Below are 18293 nucleotides of genomic sequence, written 5' to 3'. Positions count from 1 at the left end.
CCCTGGATAACTGATGCCTTTTATGGCATTATTTCTTTCTAATGAGGTTGGATAAATGGGGACATGTCTGAAAAATTCTGAGTGCGGGAATATGAGCTTAGATCTGGGATAAAATACAAAATTGAAGGCAGATGGAAAGTGCTTGGAAGGTAGCTACTCCAAAATCTGTGACTGTTATCTTGATGCATCTCCCACCTTCTGCATTTTGAGTTATCATGCGGAGTTGTTTTTCTTTTTCACTGAAAGATCATATATCATGAGCTCTTAATGTACCACAGTAGTAAATCTGAGTGAATCCAAACTTTTTGATACAGACTAACCATTGGCCACACTTTCATGTATTTGTTTGCAGCAATAGGCATAGGAGTCATTATGAACCCTATTTCCCTTAGTTTAGAATGGGAGATGTCTGGATAACATGGCAAACTCTGGACTAGACTGCAATTTTAGCATGAATGTTTGATGAAGGTCAGTGCTATTTTACTGAATTGAACCTTTCGTAAAGCTTAAATCAAGTAAATAAAGATTTTTGGCATGTAGTTCAATCAAATTGAGGTATGTATATATGTCTAGTGTCTGTTAGCAGTGTAAAAAAGCACACATCAGAAATGTATCATTTCTTGGCTGATTGACTGCTTCTGATTGACTGCTTCTTCCCGAAATACGTTTTTAGTGATCCTCCACACATTAACAATGTCTGTGCATTAGGAATATAAAAGCTTATTTTTATTGGTGGGACTTTTGCCAAGACACATGAGTTTGTGGACCTGTGGAACTAAATATCAATACAAAATTGAAGACAAATGGAAACCTTGGAAGGTAGCTACGCCAGAATCTCCACCTACTGTTATCTCTTGGCATCTCCCACCTTCTGTCGTTTGAGTGATCACAGAGTTGTTTTTCTTTCTTTCTGCACGTTCAGCTGGAAGATCATACGTCAGAAACTCCTTATCTGCCACAGAAGTAAATCTGTAAGAAAGGAAAAAAAGAAAAAAAAAGCTACAGGGAGAAGAGTCCAAATATGGAGCTTGAGGGTGGATTATAAGCATTTGGTTCTTTTTGGAATATTCAGTGTGATTGTATGCATATTAGTGCTGTATAAAGAAATTCACTTTAGACCACCTGTGGAGTCCCATAATTAAAATGGCTTTTTAATGACTGTCTTTTGCAAACCTGTCATTTCGACATGCTATTCTAAAAATAGCAGAAAGGCTCCATTAGGTTGAAAAATGTAAAGTGCACGTGTGGTGTAGCAGCCTACCTGGTGTGCTGCAGTCAGAGGAGGAGACTGAAGTGGAGTTGGCCAGAGTGGAAGGAAAAGGAGGGAGGGGAAGTGTGGACTGGGGGAGTGGTCATCCCAAGGATGTGTGTGTGTGTGTGTATGCGGCCACCGCTGAGAGGTAGAATAGTACTCATTCTGTGCATTGGAGTAGGAGAGGGAGACAGTAGCTCCAGGAGAAGTAGGTCATTTCTGCTCTTTTGGTGGTGGTGTTTTTTATGTTGAGTCAGTGTGTTTATTTTTAAAAAGAAAACAATAACTTTTCACTTTTTATTTGGATTAAATGTGCATATACATATATGTTTACTGAATACGCTTTCAGGCTATCGTGAGAATAACAAGTTAAACAATCTTCTTGAATACAAAGGGCAAATGTTTATAAGATAACAGTATCACTAATTTCAGTTCATAGTTTTAGATGATTTCATATTTTTGCTTCTGAGTGATCTATACTGGTGTGCTTTTATATCATTAAAAAGCCATTTTAAACTAGTTTGAAGCGTTCAAACAATTCACTAATGTTTCATTCATCTACTTGGTTAATGTTTACAGTAGTGTGTAGGATTCTGTTTGATATAGTTAAAGAAAATTGCCCAATTGGGGAGAGGGGGCACTTAAAACTTAAATGTGACTCCACTAGATGGTGTTTTGCACATATATGTTAGCTAAGGTGAAATCTGGACAACTCGGTTTGTGTTTTCCATGACTACATAACACGCACAGCAGGATGGATGGTTTGGATTTTGTCTGAGAGCGTGTTGAATCTTTGTTTAGATTGGTATTATTGCTCTGTTAAATGTTGAAGTTTGAAGCATACTTCTGTTCATGTTTATTTTCCACAGCAACAATTGACAACACATAGCACAGTGAAACCAGGTTGTTAATGGGAAACTGTAGATATAATAGCAAAAATAGCTCTTCTTTTACATTGGGCCCAAGTGGGTAAGGTGAGCCATGCCACATGTTTCATTAATGCCATGGCAAAGTATGGCACCTTCGGTTGTGTAGAACCTAGAGACATGGAACGATTTTTGCCAACTGATAGAAATAATGACCAGCTTCAGTTGCCATAGTCTTTTCTAAGCCGAAAAGACATAATTGACAGTGTTGGCCTCATTTAGCTTTATAAATGCAACCCTACCTTAAAGTTTTTTTTACATTTTATTTGTATGTCAAATGGAATGGAGTAACCCTTTCTAATGGCACATTTGGGATCTAGCAACTCTGGGCCAGGAAGATGGAAGTGGGTCATGAACAGTAGGCTGCCTTGCAGGTTATTGTGTTTTGTGTCTATATATATATATATATGTATGTGTTTATGTGGGTGAGAAAGAGGTTGCAATACTAGAGGGTTCATTGGAGTTCATTTGGCCCACATTTCTGTGGCCACAATCACAAAAACCCATGTTGGTTTTTGACTATAGAGCAGCATGCGTGGAAGCTGAAACCTGACACAAACAAAGGCTGGGCCAAATCACTGAATCTCACATGCACACCCACACACACACATTTGCATGTGTGCACACACATACACACAGTGAAAGAGTTAAGATGGTCTCTGAGTCTTGGCTGGAAGGCCTATAATTATACTGTAGTATAGGATTATAGTGATGTGCTACTGATGATTTTTTATTTTTTTCCTCTTCCTCCCTTGCTCACTTGCCATACTCCTTCGCCTTATTCAAATTACAAGTCAGTTTGCTTTAGTGTCTTTACAAGGCAAATCCGCTACTCAGAATGAGCACAAAAGGCATGCAAAGTTCAAAATCGGCAAAGCCTGATTTTGTTATCGGTCATTTCTATAGGTCCATATATCATGGACATTTTACCCAATATAAAAGATGACTGCTAAAAAGGGTGGCAAAAGAGAGATATGAGCACTTAAACTTAACTTTTTGAAAACATACCTGCTGGAATAACGGTTAAAACCAGTTCTTTCCTGGCTTGTAGGGACAGTAGAGTTAAATAATATACTCTCTTAGTTTGCCCAAGTTATTTTGGTGTTATTGATTTCAAGAAATCCGCATGCAAAGCAAGTGTCCTAATTCATAGACTTTGCCATTGGGTTCTCTTTTAAATCTGCTGCCAGTAGAGTTATGCTGTGGGAAGGGCCCTCAAAGCTAAGATTCATAAAAGCTACATAATGTGTCCTTTATTGTTGGATACACTTCAGTGTTTCCAAGTGGTACTTTATGGTTCAAACTAATAGAAAGTATTCAGCATTATTAGGACTTAGAATTCAAGATGTATTGCTGAACATACTAACTAAATTAGTGATCACACATTACCTGTGTAACTTGGAAAAGTCATTTCCTTTTTTGGAGCGATTTTTGCCAAGACTCATACATTTGACTCATGACTCTTTTTTTTCAGTCAACCAACATATGAATCAGTACCCAGTATGTCTCATCGCAGTGTACACAGTTAAACAAGTTATTCTTCTATTACTCTGTGATTTTCCTCTTTGGAACAGGTGCCAAAATATCTGCATTTCACACTGGTGTTGTGTATAGACCAACTGATGAGCAATTGTTTGCTGGTGACTCTTCCATAACCACTCTTAATACGTTTAAAGCATGGCCTTAAGTTTACTTTCAGAAATGCAAAACAAACAGAAAAGCATGACCCCAGTGTTGTACAAACTCTGAGCTTGTTAGTCTGCCTGTTCCTCTTCATAACACAAACCTACAGATGTATTTTTATTCCATTCCACCGATTCACAGATTTGGACATTTTCTTGGTTACCTCAGATTATATTATTATTATTATGATTATTATTTTGTTTATTATCTGTTGGTTGGTGGGTGTAAATATAATAAACAATTCACCTGCATTTTGCTTTCTTTTTTAAGTTTTAAAATCTTAGCTGTATTGAGAGAGATTTGGTGGTTAAAAAAAGCCCTTGAACATTTCCATTGGTCAGCGGAACGCTTTGACAGCTGTGCTAAAGAGTGGTGTAATATCAGCTCCCTCAGTCAGCTAGCTAACCCATGATTCTTCACTGACATGCAGGTTCTAGAAGCAATGATTTACAGAAGCACAGTAGTATTATTGAAAGAAATAGATTTGGCTAAAATGTCATATGGATGTTATGCATATACAGGTTACCCAAAGCAATATTTTGCCTGTATCTCAAATGACAGAGATACTGTCATTTAGGTGATCAACAGCAAGATCTGTTAATTTGAATCTGTGATCTTTGGAGCGAACTGTTGTCTGTAATTAGCTAAACGTAGAGCTTTTCTCAATAGTCCTATTTCAGTCCTCTTGCGTCACCCCTTGCTAATGGAACAACAAAACCTGCTAATAGGCAATGTGTGTGTTTGGAAGCTGAAAGACATTGCATACATCAATGAAATGTTATGATTTCTTTATCTTCTGCACAGGCCCACTATAAGCCACTGTACTGTAAAAGTAGAGGTGTTCGCTAGGTCCTGTAATGCTAACATTTCAGTCTAATGTTCAATGCTAATGTAGTTTAAAGGCAAAATGACGTAATGTTACTTGTGAATTGAACAACCGAAGCACAAGCCTCCTTTTATTGCTAGTTCAATGTCACCACGTTCAGTCCTGGAGGTGATTAAAAAAATATTGGAATATTCAGATAACATCGGAAAAATTGTGCATCATTTTGTGGAAAGTGTGTGTGTATGTGTGTATGTGTGTATGTGTGTATGTGTGTATGTGTGTGTGTGTGTGTGTGTGTGTGTGTGTGTGTGTGTGTGTGTGATATATAAATAAATATATAAAGCCTATGATTCATTATTTTGACCTGGGTTCGCCTTATGACTTCTTGTTGATTGCAGAATAAATACTAGAAATCCAGCTGTTGAATATGTTCCACAACTCAAATTGTAGATACATTGAGACTATAGCTGAATCTAGTTAACTGAGACCACCTTTGTCCTTGGTCTGCAATGTCTTATCTGCTTTTTCAAGGAGTGCCAGGTTTAAGCTGTTAAAACACACTGATAAAGAGCAGTTATTTAGACATGTTTCAACTGTGTTTTTGTAGCTTACTGTTGACTGATTTTATGTATTTGGAGCATTACCTTGGAAAGATATGACCGCTTTGATATACTTGGGAACTGGGTGGGGAAATTTCAGTTTCACTCACCCAGGGTTTGGGGTCATGCTTTCAACGGCACAATGATGTAAATATTGTTTGTTTTTGTGTGTTTGCCTGTGTATGTACTGTTGACTTCTATTTGCGTATGTTGCCAGTAATATTGACAGTACATTATTGTAGCAAGTTTAAATGAGCTTCGGTTAAGGAGATTTTGATATTATTTTTTTTTGTGGTGTGATGTGGTTCATTACCTGTTTTATTTATACCTTTTCTTCTTCTTTTTTTTTTTTTTTTTTTTTTTCTTTCTTCTTTTTTTTTTTTGCAGAAAGAAAACGTGGACAAAACTGAACGTATTGAAGCACTCCACAGCCAAACTCGGAGCAAAGAAGCCCTTAGAACAGGTAAGAAACTAAAGATCTGTCATGCTGACCAGGCTGACCAGGCAAATTGTCATTACACAACCTACTAATGAAACATGAGCTTGTCTAGTCCTTATAGAGAAGTATTGCAAAAGAACCAGGATGCAAATGCAAATAAATATACCAGGTGTGGTCTAGAGGGGTATAAAGCCCACCAGCATAGGGCTGTGTAGCAGTGGGGCTGTGTTCTCTGGAATGATGGTCCTAAAACCTGACCTCACTAATGCTCTTGTTGCTCCTGAATACCAGTATTCCCTGGGCCCTAGATGCAGATCCGTAGACTTGATGTGGGAAGAAACCATGAATTAGCAGGTGTCCCAATATTTCTCTTTGTGTCTGTGTGAGATATATGTTTCATATATATGGGTGGTAGACCTTTGTGTGAAAGCGTGGCTCAAACTAAAACAGCTGTACAAACACCAAATAAAACCCTAGTATCACAATATGGCAGCATAGTGGGAGCTTGTAAAACTAGAGCTGCCCTGTGATTTTTCTGATGAATATACTTAACCCTGAAGTGGGTGGAGCTCAAGTCTGTTTAAGGGACTAGTTATCTAGAACCTGTGGAAAAAAGAAATCTTTCTTTTTGGACATTTTGAAACGCTAACATGGCAACAATGGAGATGTTAATTGACCGTGAAACAAATGTTTACTTAGACATTAGAACTTACTTAGAATTTATATCTGAAAAAGCTCTGAAGAGAGTTATGTTGACTTTCATCTGCCTTCTTTTTCAGTCCCTATATTTAGATGGCCAGTCTGTTTAGGTAACATCTTTTTTGTGTACGACCCTAAAATTTGTGGTTCCGCTTATCCTTACTTTAGCTCCTCCAACCAGTAATTTTGGCCAGGTTGAGAACAGGGCAAGGAGAGCCCCGAAAAGAACATTTTGAAAAGCCACCGTTTGTTATTCTGTGTGACGCAAAGAAGCAGGAAGTTTGGGGCCAGGCCAGGACAGGACAGGACAGGGAGGAGTGGACTATACACGGGAACTGGTGAAGAAAGGAGAGATGAGGTTTGATTGAGGTTCAGACATGGTGTTTTTGTGGCGGTCATTTATTGTGCATACCACTTACCATTCTGTCTACTACATTTTCAAGAAATCACATATTTATTCATTTTTTTTCTTTACTGGCTGCAGTAACTGGTTGGTGTGTGTTAACGCTTTGGCTTGTGGTTAGAGTATTAGTTGCCCTTTTCTGCATTAGTTCATGTTTAGCGGTTTGGCTCATGCATACCGCATTAGCATGTTAGTTCCCGCTTACTGCATTAGCTTAGTGGTTAGCGTGTTAGTTCATACTGACTTCATTTGCTTGTGGTTAGCATGTTTGTTTACTGTTTGTGTGTTAGCTTGCAATTGGCTTCTGTCAGTCACTGGAACCAAATAAAATAATAAAGAACTTTAATTTTGGTAATTGTTAGCATGCTAATATCTAACTCAGCAAAATGTGAAAAGAAATTTCCGAAACAAAAAAACAAAAAACAAAACAAAAACAAAACACTAGCCTGTGAGGGTTAATGATAAACAACTAGTTTTAGAAATGAACTGATTCTGACTTGTAATACGTTCAGGCACTCCCTCAGTCCAATCTCTCTAGGTAGCGTGCGTGTCAAAGTAAAGAATTATTCACAAGCAACAATAGGCCGGCAGTAGATGTTGTTAAAAGACCTGGATCTCAGGAGCAAAGCATAAAAAGATTTCAAACGCTTAGATCATAGAAGAGATAACTTTGAAGGAACTGTAGACCTTTTATGTTCCTTTTTTTGTTGTTCTGTAATGCACGAACGGTACCAAAGACTGGCAAAAAGACCTCTGCCCCCATGACTGTTAAACCCATGTTTTCCTGTGCACCTTCCAACACCCCTGGCTAGGAGCCAATGTTGTACATGGTCCTAATGCCAGGCAAAATCCTTTTATGGGGCTTTTTAGTCTTCAGGTAGCACTGGGCTGTTTATTGGGTTACAAGACCTAAATGGTACAGAAAACCCAGGCAGAGGTTTTGTAGAAATTTGCCATCTCCATTATCAAAAAGCAAACATCTGGAAGGATGTTTACTTGTCAGCCTGACCCTGACAATAAATGCACAGCTAAAGCAACAGTAGAGGAGTTTAAAAGCAAAACTTCCTAAGTGTCCCAGTCAAAACAAATTTAGGGAGAAGGTGGCTGAAGGGTTGAGAATGGTGCGTTTTTATAGCTTGCATGTTTACATTGGAAAGCTGGGCAGGGTGGCAGGTGGCAGAAGACGATGTGATCAGAAATATGGTTACATTATTGGTCATTTGTTCCATTTCATATTTAATTAAAACTCTCTCAAAATATTTTGCCAAACTCAGTGCAGTCTAATTGCTCTGTCAATTTTAGTTTTAGTCAGGAACAATCAATCATCATCAGTTTTCTTAAGCGTTTGATTGACTCACTAAATTAGATTTGTTTAGTTGTTGAACTGTTCCTTTAACTGAGTCTGGCCATTTGTTCAGGCCAGACATCCGCTCTGCTGTGGTCTATCTATAGCCCGGCAATTGTCTAGAAGAGTGGCGTGGCTTTGTTTCTGCTGATGGAGAAGAATGTGTTTGGGGTTTGGATCTGTAAACCTATCGGCCTGCCTCCCTGCTTGCAGTAAACACAACGGACACAACAGCAATCACATAAAGCCACGGAAAGGGCTGTGCCTCATCTTCTCGGTCTGAGTGAAGGCCTATTCGGCATTCTATTGAGACTTTTAAAATCAGATTTCATTTGAACTATTGTTCCCGCGTTTTCCTGTGTAAAATATTTTGACATTTTATAAGTATACAGTGCTGTGCAGCAGTCTTGGGCACCTGAGCAAATATAAATCCTTTTATCATGGCAAAGAGAGTGTTGTTGCTTGTAAAATGCAAGTAAACATTAAAACGGTAGAAAGCAATTATTTGTTCATTTCTAGCTTTTTCTGGACACCTCCAAACTGCTCCAATCAAACTTGATGTTAATGAACTATGTGGAGCAAATTAATTCTTATTAGTGTTAAAAGTGATTTTAATAGCTATTTAGTTGAATGCAAGCAACCAATGCCACTCTAAATGAATTCATTTAGATGATTATTCTTTTTTTTTTCTTTCAAATGTGACTGCATAAAATGTTAAAGTATGGAGCTAAATCTGATGACCTTAAAGAGGGTTGAATATTTTTGGAAGGTGCTATAAACCATTATTGGATCCTCAAAGTCCCCAAAACTGGAAAACTCTTGTCCTGCTTCTAGACGTTATTTCACCAGCACTTGCACACTGCAGGTCCAGCAGACGCCATAAATCTTGAATGTGTGTGTGTGTGTGTGTGGGGGGGGGGAGGGTGTTGAAAAACACATTTTAAGGACTTAATCCTGGCTGCACTTGTGCTGCGAGCAGAAAGAGTATAAGGGGAAAAAGACAGGCTGTGTTGCACTCATACTATGATGTGAAAATGGTGGAAACAGAAGCTTCCTTACCACATGTGAAAAACATCAAGATGTTAGGGTAGAGTGACTCTACCAAAAATGACAGGGATTCACTCAGACGTTTTATTACCTTAAAAGAGCATTAGCGTCTGTGCTCGTTATGGTCAAAGAGCAACTCGGGCCATGTGACTCAGTCCTGTCCCACAGTCTGAATGACTTATGGTGCCAACACATTTGGAAGAAATGCACAAAATACAAACAGCACCTCAATTGTTAACAGTGTACTCAAGTTATTGAGCTATTCTTGTCCTGATCATGTTAAAATAGTCTGTTTTTAAGGTTTTTAGTACTGAAAAGTAATTCATAATGGCTATTAAATTTCTCCTTTATTAATTCTCAAACTTTTTGTGCAGCACCGATATTAAATTACCTTTTGTAATGAACTTAAAGTTTATATTTTTCCAAAGAAAACTTCCAAATTAAAGTTTCATTGGTTTGGTTTTCTCTCTCTCTCTGTGTGTGTGTGTGTGTGTGTGTGTGTGTGTGTGTGTGTGTGTGTGTGTGTGTGTGTGTGTGTGTGTGTGTGTGTGTGTGTGTGTGTGTGTGTGTGTGTTGGGGGCTTGGACTCCCTGCACATCCTGGGCTTGAATCTCCCTCTTCCTGTCCTGTTCTGGTCTTCTGACCACACACCCATGTGAATATACACACATACAGTGACAGGAAATGTCTCTATCTCCACCCAGAATGACAACCCTGTTGTTTTTTTTTGTTTTTTTTACGACATTTGGATATTCCTTGGTCTCCGGACCCAATTATTTCCTGTGTGACCTTTCTAAAACCTTTAATTTGGATACCCTCCCTCCCCCTGCTCTCTTCAACTTGCCTTCAACTCCTGTTTTTAGACATTATTGAACGGCAAACCACGAAGGCCCCCAAGTGGCTTGTTAAGTTTTGGCTCTGTAAAGCCAGTGGTCTAATGCATTGGAAGAAGGAGTGGAGAAACCCAGTCACAATAAAGTCATGTTTGAACTGGTCCACCCTTGTCTCTCTGATTGAACATGTGCTGAGAAATCGTAAAGCCTTGTTGTGAGTTGCTTCCAGTCCAAATTTATGATTTCTGTTTTTTTGTTTATAGTTGTGTGTTGTTGTTGTTGTTTTAAATATATAAATATATAAAGTTTATGTTCTATGGTTTTATAAATCAATACTGTTTAGTCATAAACCTTCTTTTTTCAATCTCTGTTTATCCTCTTAAAAACTATTAAGACTGTTTCCTGCACTTCTTGGAGTGACCTATATGAAACTAATCTGTTTCGACTGGCTAAACTGTGGTAGGCTGAATTTCCAGATGATGCCACAAAAGAAATTCTTGAAAATCTTAGTTTCTATGGATGTCCCATTGAGGTTATTTTGCCCCTCGATCCAATCTGATACTCTTAATGCAGAGTATCAACCGATATCGATTTGATCTTTGTGTTTGTGTAAATAATACAGCCCCACAGATTTTTCTTAAAATTAATGTTTGACCAAAGAGGGTTAAAACAAGTCTGGTTTGGGAATAAAATAGCCGATATCCGATCCATAGAAAAATTTGTTGTTATTGTTTTTTATTATTATGATTTACTATTATTATTATTATTATTATTATCATTAATAATCAAAATAATTATAATAATAATAAATGTGTTGTATTTATTTTTAATAAATGTTCTGCTCCTTTTACTTATTTTCTATCTCTACCCATTAGTTAGGACTCCCTCAATCACACTGTGCTTACATTTGTTATGCCCTCACTGAGGATTTATAATTTGTTTAGGCATGCATTTGTTTATAGTTTATTTTACCAGGAAAAACTCCATTAAGATAAAGATCTTGTTTTAAAGAACACCGCAGTATCAAGACAAGCACAACAAACTAAGTAGGATGGTTATAGAGGATGTCTTTTGTAGTAGTTAGTAGGCCAGTTCTTCATTCATAGAATTGTGGAGTACAGTTATGGTCAGAAATTTACATATGCATCATAAAACATAAATGTCATGCCACTATTGGGTGTATTCAGTTATTTACATTTTTGTATAATAAGGCTCCATAAGACTTTTATTCATGTAGACAGGTCATGACAGGCCTTCCATTTGTACCTGACCATCCACATTTATTTCCTCTCTGCTGTACAGTTGTTTGAAGTGGTGATTTTGGAATCTGCAGTTGTTTAGAAATGGCTCAAAGAGACATTTTGAATTTGTGTAAATCTATGAGCACCCTTTTTATGTGGGCACAGAGAAGCTACCAGGTGGTATCAGTCATGCTTCACCAACAGGAATGAGCCTAGTCAAGATAAGACATTTTGGAACCACTGAATGAATCCTCTAAATTGGTGTAAATAGTTAATATAGATAAATAAACTGTTAATTTCAGAAAGCATGCAAAAATGAAAACTTGTTCACCAAATTCTTGTTTTCTTCATATCAAAGAAGCATTTTGCTCCAGAAGAACTGCAGCTCAAGGAAATAATTGAAAGTCTGATATTGGCATGACATTAATGTACATGATGAGTGTACATAAATGTCCGAACGCAATCGTATCATAACTTCTTGAGAAAATAGTAGCTTTTTAAATCATGCTGTCTAATGTTTTAGGCTTTTCTGGGTTAACTTCTTAAAGTGTTCCTTTAAACCACGTCTTTTTATTTTTGAGTGCATGTTCTAAACCAGTTCATGTGCTTACCTTATGTAAAGTAGCTGCACAGTTATTGGTGCCCTGAGTTAATACAAAATTCACTTTCCCATTCTCTACAATAACATTTATTCCTATGAATATTATACATAATCCTCCTGGATAAATATAGAAATATAAAATCAAATTTTGTGATGTTCTTTGGTGAAAACCTTTGTAAAGATGGTTCTCGATCATTTGTCAACCACAAATGTGGTACTGTGTATACCCTCCGTTGATCAGGATTACAGTATTAAGACATATTCCTTCCCATGTCATTAAACATTAGAGCAGAACACGAGAGGTCACAGAACTGTCATAAAACTGCTTCTATCAAATATGTTAGATTGCTGTCTTAGAAAAGTTGTCTTTGTCCATCTCAAGTGTTTGACTAGTTTCTGGCAGGTCACAGTTCTGTGTGGAATTCAACTCGCGAAGGCCTTGCTAAATAACAAGCAAATATATTAGGTAAAGGGCTTAACTCTGCGTTGTCGCCCACCTGGACTAGTGTTTGACAGTCTGCTCTATTTCCTATGTATTTTAGGTCCCAACTCTGACATGGTGTTAGTATTGGACCCGCTGGTCAGAGAGAAGGTGTCATGCCCTTTGACCCTTCACACTCAACGTGACTCTGGCTCACCTTCATCTGAGGTCATTCCTTCTTTCCGGGAACGCTCTGATTCCGGAGAGTCCAACAGGAGCCAAGACTCTTCTTTACGGAAACGGCTGGATTCGGGTGCTTCAGAGCGCAGTCATGCCAGCTCAAGGCCCATGTCTGAATTAGATGCATCTGAGCAAAGCACACCTTCAAGAAAAGGGATGGGGAATGATTTGGAAGCATCAACCAACAACGGTGGGCAGAGCAAGGTTGATGACTTGTGCGCTACCACAACTATTGGTGTGGATACTCTTGATGGGGCTGTAAACTCCAAGAGCACAGCAAATGGCACACCCTGCATGCTGAAGGAGTCCAGTGGAAGGCCTAAAGACAGCACCTTCAAGCAGAAGGTAAGGCCTTATACAACTGGTGAAAGCAATAGAACTTAATAAAAGGCAGAGTTTAGGGCAAATGCTGATGTTATAAAGCTTCCACTAGGAGGTAATGTTCAGCTGTAGTTTCTGTTAAGCTTGCCTGACCTCTCACTCTTTCCATCGCACACATCCATCTGGACAGATGCTGTGTCCTGTTTTTTTTTTTTTAACACCTTTGTTTAGAGAGCGACCATAAACAGTGTTTTATAGGTATGGGGGAGCCTAGTTACCATTTAAACAAGCTCCGTTCTTCCTGAACATTCTTTCGCTTTTAAATGCCTAGCAGAAAACTAATTTTGTTACCAGCTGTAGAAGCAGTCCATCATAGCTTTCTCATTTTATGGCTTTTTTATGCCTTAGCATTTAAGGTTTAATTTTATATTAAACTTGTTATTTTTCCTCTGAATGAAACATACAGATTTTTCCATGGTAGGCTTTTGAGGTTTTTTTTTGTAATTATTCCAGGGTGGTGTTAGATTTTAGGCTTTTTAGCCTCACTTACATATTCTCTTAAAGTAGTAATTCACTAGTTGGCAGGGATTGAGTGTGTAAATATAATTACTTAATACTGTTACGTAACAGTTTTCAATTTACTTACATTGGTTTGCGTTTGAAAAAGGACACAACAGTGTTTCAGGCTGACCGTATGTCACTGCAATGTACAAACTCTCATTCAACTGTGCCATGGTAAAATACTGTTTTCCATTATAGGGCACCTTTAACTGTTTAGATATAAAAGTAACAGTAAATGAAAATTCTTTAAATTGATTTAATACAGTTGTCCAAAATGCTAAAGATACCCTGGTTCTTTTTCAAGTTTTTGTTTATTTCATTGCTTATTGTTCTCTAGGTCACATCAAGCACAGATGATCTGTATTCTCATGACAAAGATGCAGGTAATTGCAATTTTTGTATTTAATATCCTTAAACCTCAATTCTTGCATGCTTACATTCTCTTACTTGCATGTGGAAATGTATAGTATTTTTATGCACGTTTATGTTTGTTTCTTTTGCATATGTTGTAACTTTAGTACCGTCCAAACGTTTGACCACACCTGATGACACCCAAAAAGCGCTTAGTATAAGTGAGCAATTTCAATCCTGTTGGGACCGACTCCCTTTTGGCTCTTCGTCAAACTAGCTGAGAGAGTGCTAAGACCATGCACAGCTATCAAGCCTGTAAACTACTTTACTTTACTTACGTTACTAACATTGTAAAACAAATTATAACATATAAACATTTCTGTTCATTGGTCAATAAAATGTATAATTTTTGACCTTGGCACAGTGTTGTCTGGGCTCAGGAGTTTGATGTCTGTGAGACTAAATAGGAGCTAGCAGCGGGACCGCTATACGATCCTAGTATTGGATAGGTGCATCCCTAATTTATATCAATAAGCAGCAAATAAGCGCCTGAAGCACATAATGAGGTTGACCCTAGGTAGGAATAGTGATTGGACACTAAGCCCACAGTTTGTTTGGATTTCTGATATGTTCACAATTCTGTATCTTCTGGATATTTTAAGCAAAATTTAAATGTACATTTTAAAAAGTACAAGCGAATACTTTCATGAGGCATGAAGGTAGTGGCAGCAGTATCCAGTGACAGTGGTGGTGATGAGAGCAGTGTTGAAGAGAAAATAATGAGTCAAAGTGCTTATCTTGAAGGTTACTACTGCTTAGGGAGGAACAAGTGGAAGGGACAAGAACAAAGAAATTATGTATTAAGTGGTGTTGCTGTACAGTTAAATGTAGTGTAGTTCATTGAGACACATGGATGAATTAAACTATTTGGTTTGTTTGATTTTGTCTGATCTGGTAGCCAAGTGGATCTTCATGCAAGTCACAGCCAGTGTATTTAGCAAGGCCATCGGATGCAGATCTGACAAAAGCAAGGGAAGCAGATAGGAAGGCAAGTTTTAATATGCAGGTGCTGATGCGATGGCGGAGCTCTCTTAACAGGGTCATTGCTAGGGGAGCATGGGCATTTGTTCCCCAATCCATGACTGTAAGTCCAGAGGAATGAGAGCATAAGAAAGTAGTGGAGAGACCAGCAGGCTTGGATAGGTCCTCTGGTGGTGGTGCCTTTAAGTGCCAGGAAGGGAATAGCCTAGTTGGATGGTCAACCGCAGTTGACCTAGCAGACTTGATCCGGTTGGGATTCTGTCTGCACATAGATTTTGACCTATAATATGATGCAGTACAGATAAGAACCTATTAGAAGGATCTTTTATGATTATGAGAGCAGTAATGGAGTATATTTAACCCCTTATGCTCCATGACTTTTATTACACCCTATTGATTATTATTCGGTAGCTTCAGGCAAAATATGTAATTTAAAGAAAGAAACCATACCAAGACCAAGTTCACAAACTTCTGTTCTCAGTAGTAAAAGAACAAGTTTAAAATGTTTGGCCAAGCTAGGGCTTTACCTGGAATCGGTTAACCTTAATTAGCTTGAATCTATTGTTATGGAAAATTATAATATCTTTCGGGGAGTGTTATGGAAAATTATATTATAATTTTGTTGTATTATAATATTATAAAAGTTCATTCTAACACTATGTAGAGTTAGAAAATAAAAAAGAATGAGAATTATTAAAATTCTCACTACATTGTTCCATATGTTGTCATAGTTTAGATGTCTCTACTACTGTTTTTAAAATTTTCTCAATGTCTACGGGTCTCCTGCTGTCTTGGCACATGGGTTGACATGCATGTCAGGAGTCGTTAACGAGTGCACGGAAGCATGGGTAGGGTAGAAAACAGCCAATCTGAAGTTTTTCTGCTGCTAATGTCGCTGAATATTCAAATCCCCGCCCACCAATACATCCTAAAGGGAAAAATCCTCTCTGTCATAAATAATGGAGGCTGAGTTTCAAACACAGAAGTCTCTTCTAGGGCACACTAGCCAGGTTTGAAATGTTGTACTTTATCAGCATAAAATACCTGTTGCTGGACAAAATCACTTGTGTTACCTGAATGCAAATCAATGTGCACAAAAGCAATATATCTGTGAAAAAGTGTGTAGATCTTTAGAATTTGCTCACACTTTAAATAAAACTGATTATGTTCGTCCTTCTAGGACTATCCTGTCCTCTCCTATGTTTATGATTCAAGAGGAGGGGTTGGAAGGTGGGGAGGGGGGTATGTTCCCACTCTCTGCAGTATCAAGACGTCCTGCCCGCCCCAGTGTCTTAATGGCTGCATCCCAAAGCCCTCACTCGTTCTCATGACCGAATAGGGCAATTACAGCATGAGTAAGCTTAGGGGCCCTGTCCAGTGTGAGATTGTGATCTCCATTTTTTCCCCCCCTCTTCCGTGTCTTTGTACCACAGCTGATATGGGGACCCGTCTCTTCAAAGTAGATGGGATTTGGAACATGCCCAGGCCCATGGCTATAATTCTTTTTGTCTTTGTGTGCCTTTGTCCACGTGAATTTGTGTTTGCTCTCTGTCTGCGAAACATGTGTTCTGCTTGGACATAAACTTTTGTGTACATACTTTTTTTTTAACTATGTAAACACCACTTGTCTCCGCTCTTAACTATTTGCGTCTCAACTCATTTTTAGTAAATGTTGTCTCCGTCCTTTTTGATTGCAGTTTTCTGTGTGAGGGCAAATGAGAGCAAGTTTCAAGTTTTTGAGAGATTTTTTTGTTACACTCGCTGTTTCCTGTGTCTTTTACAGTATTTACAAGCAAAAACTCCACCTCTCAGCCACTCAACCGAGCAAGCTCAGTTCGTGACAGAGTGCGCAGATTTGCAGAACCTGCAGCAGTCTCTAGCCAGACTAGGGATGTGCAGAGAACCCTCCAAGGAGGACCCTCTTATACAAACGCATTTGGCACGGCGGCAGCCACTTCAGCCCACTCTGAGAGTCGAGATGCATCTACATCCCGTCCTTCCTCCTGTCTGTCGACCTCTCCAGGCAGAGGGGGAAACCTCGGCAAAGGCCTCCCTGCCCAATCAGAGGCTCTGTCCAACGCCCAATCGTTGGGAGCAGTGGGCGGGCTGCAGAACTCTACTGAAGATGTCAGGAGTGCTTCCTACATCTCAGAAGAGGGACAGACTCCCGAGGGAAAAGCATCTTCCAGGACACCGGACCCCCAGGGAGATCCAGAGTCCAACATGAAGACCTTCCTCACCATCGAGATCAAGGATGGCCGAACCATTGCTTCTCAAGCATCTGCGTCGTCTTCGTCCTCGGCAGCCAGCATGATGCCCCGATTCATCACTGGTACTTCTGGACAGAGGGCAGGTGGGTAGTCTGTTAGTTGTGATATCGTCAACTCATTGCGGGCTGCATTTGTCAAAACATACCCCACTATCTTATTAATATTACTTATCCTATTCATATTACAATTACTTGGTGTAGATTTGTTATAAACAGTGATTCAAATAGCATTCCGATATTTTACTTTGTGTGTTTAGTTTTTTAGGGGAACATCTTAAATGGTAAATATATTGTGATTTATTATTTTTGTGCTTGCCTTAAGAGTACAGCTTTAACACTCACTTTTGCATCCTAAACTTCCTTCCACATCATTCCTGATATACCAACATTTTTTGCAGCATCTTGGTAATTATATGATACCTATTAATGACATTAATATTTGCATCATTATCTTCACGCGTGCAGGTGGTGGTTCAGTGGTTGGTGTTGCATAGTAGGTAACAATTGTGGTCTCTGTGGCAGGTTGGAGTTAAACTCGCACTCATGCCACTCTACATCAGTAAGAAGTCCTTGGGCAAGACTTCTAACGCTACATTTGCTTTACTTCATTATTGGAAAAGCTACTATGGATAGAGTGCTGCTAAGCAAAAAAGTCTGAATTGATGATTGTTTTACTGGATGGGGAAGGGAATCTTGCATATTTGTGCAAATTCATCCACACTGAACTCTGGAAGTTTGAGTTTTTGCATGCTCTGTTTTCAGGAGAACACAGGTCAAGTAAGGTGGCCTGAGTAGCGTGCATCTTTCACAGCAATATTTTTAGGTTGTTAAATCATAGGAGTTAATCAAGCTTTCATCTCTTCCCAGAGGTCTGTTATTCGTCCTGAAAACGTGAGACGAAATGAATTTCACAGATGTCTGTTGCAGAGGAGAGTGGATTGGTCGAATGGAATGCACCGCTGTGCATTTTAGGATTTGCAAAAGCGTCCTATTTGGCAAGCGCATCGGAAACTATGCCATACATCTTAACATGTCTATACATCATGTTCTCAGTGTTGAGTAGTGGATGAAAAACCTTACTTTGGTAAGATGACCCAAGTAATGCTAGGTGTCTGGCCGACTGTCTGCTGGAAACTATTTGTATTGCCTTTCTACAGTTCTTCTGCAGGGCTATTAACGCATTTTTTTCCCCATT

General features: G+C 38.7%; 1 protein-coding gene across 6 annotated transcripts in view; it reads left to right on the top strand.

Annotated features, from left to right (window-relative positions):
* The window catches only part of smtnb (smoothelin b), a 65289-nt gene that overhangs the window by 21324 nt on the left and 25672 nt on the right, over nucleotides 1-18293 (top strand). For 5 of the 6 annotated variants that reach the window (XM_072664746.1, XM_072664744.1, XM_072664749.1 and 2 more), the window contains exons 6-9: nucleotides 5674-5749; nucleotides 12437-12900; nucleotides 13775-13820; nucleotides 16613-17182. In XM_072664746.1, coding sequence (XP_072520847.1) covers nucleotides 5674-5749; nucleotides 12437-12900; nucleotides 13775-13820; nucleotides 16613-17182 — 1156 coding nt within the window. Of the gene's footprint in view, nucleotides 1-1392; nucleotides 1461-5673; nucleotides 5750-12436; nucleotides 12901-13774; nucleotides 13821-16612; nucleotides 17183-18293 lie in introns of those variants that run through there. The other variant, XM_072664748.1, reaches the window with a different exon arrangement.

Source organism: Salminus brasiliensis, chromosome 20, assembly GCF_030463535.1.
Source record: "Salminus brasiliensis chromosome 20, fSalBra1.hap2, whole genome shotgun sequence".
NCBI classification, from domain to species: domain Eukaryota; kingdom Metazoa; phylum Chordata; class Actinopteri; order Characiformes; family Bryconidae; genus Salminus; species Salminus brasiliensis.
The sequence above is the reverse complement of the archived record's forward strand: the minus strand, read 5'-3'. Positions and strand labels throughout refer to the sequence as shown.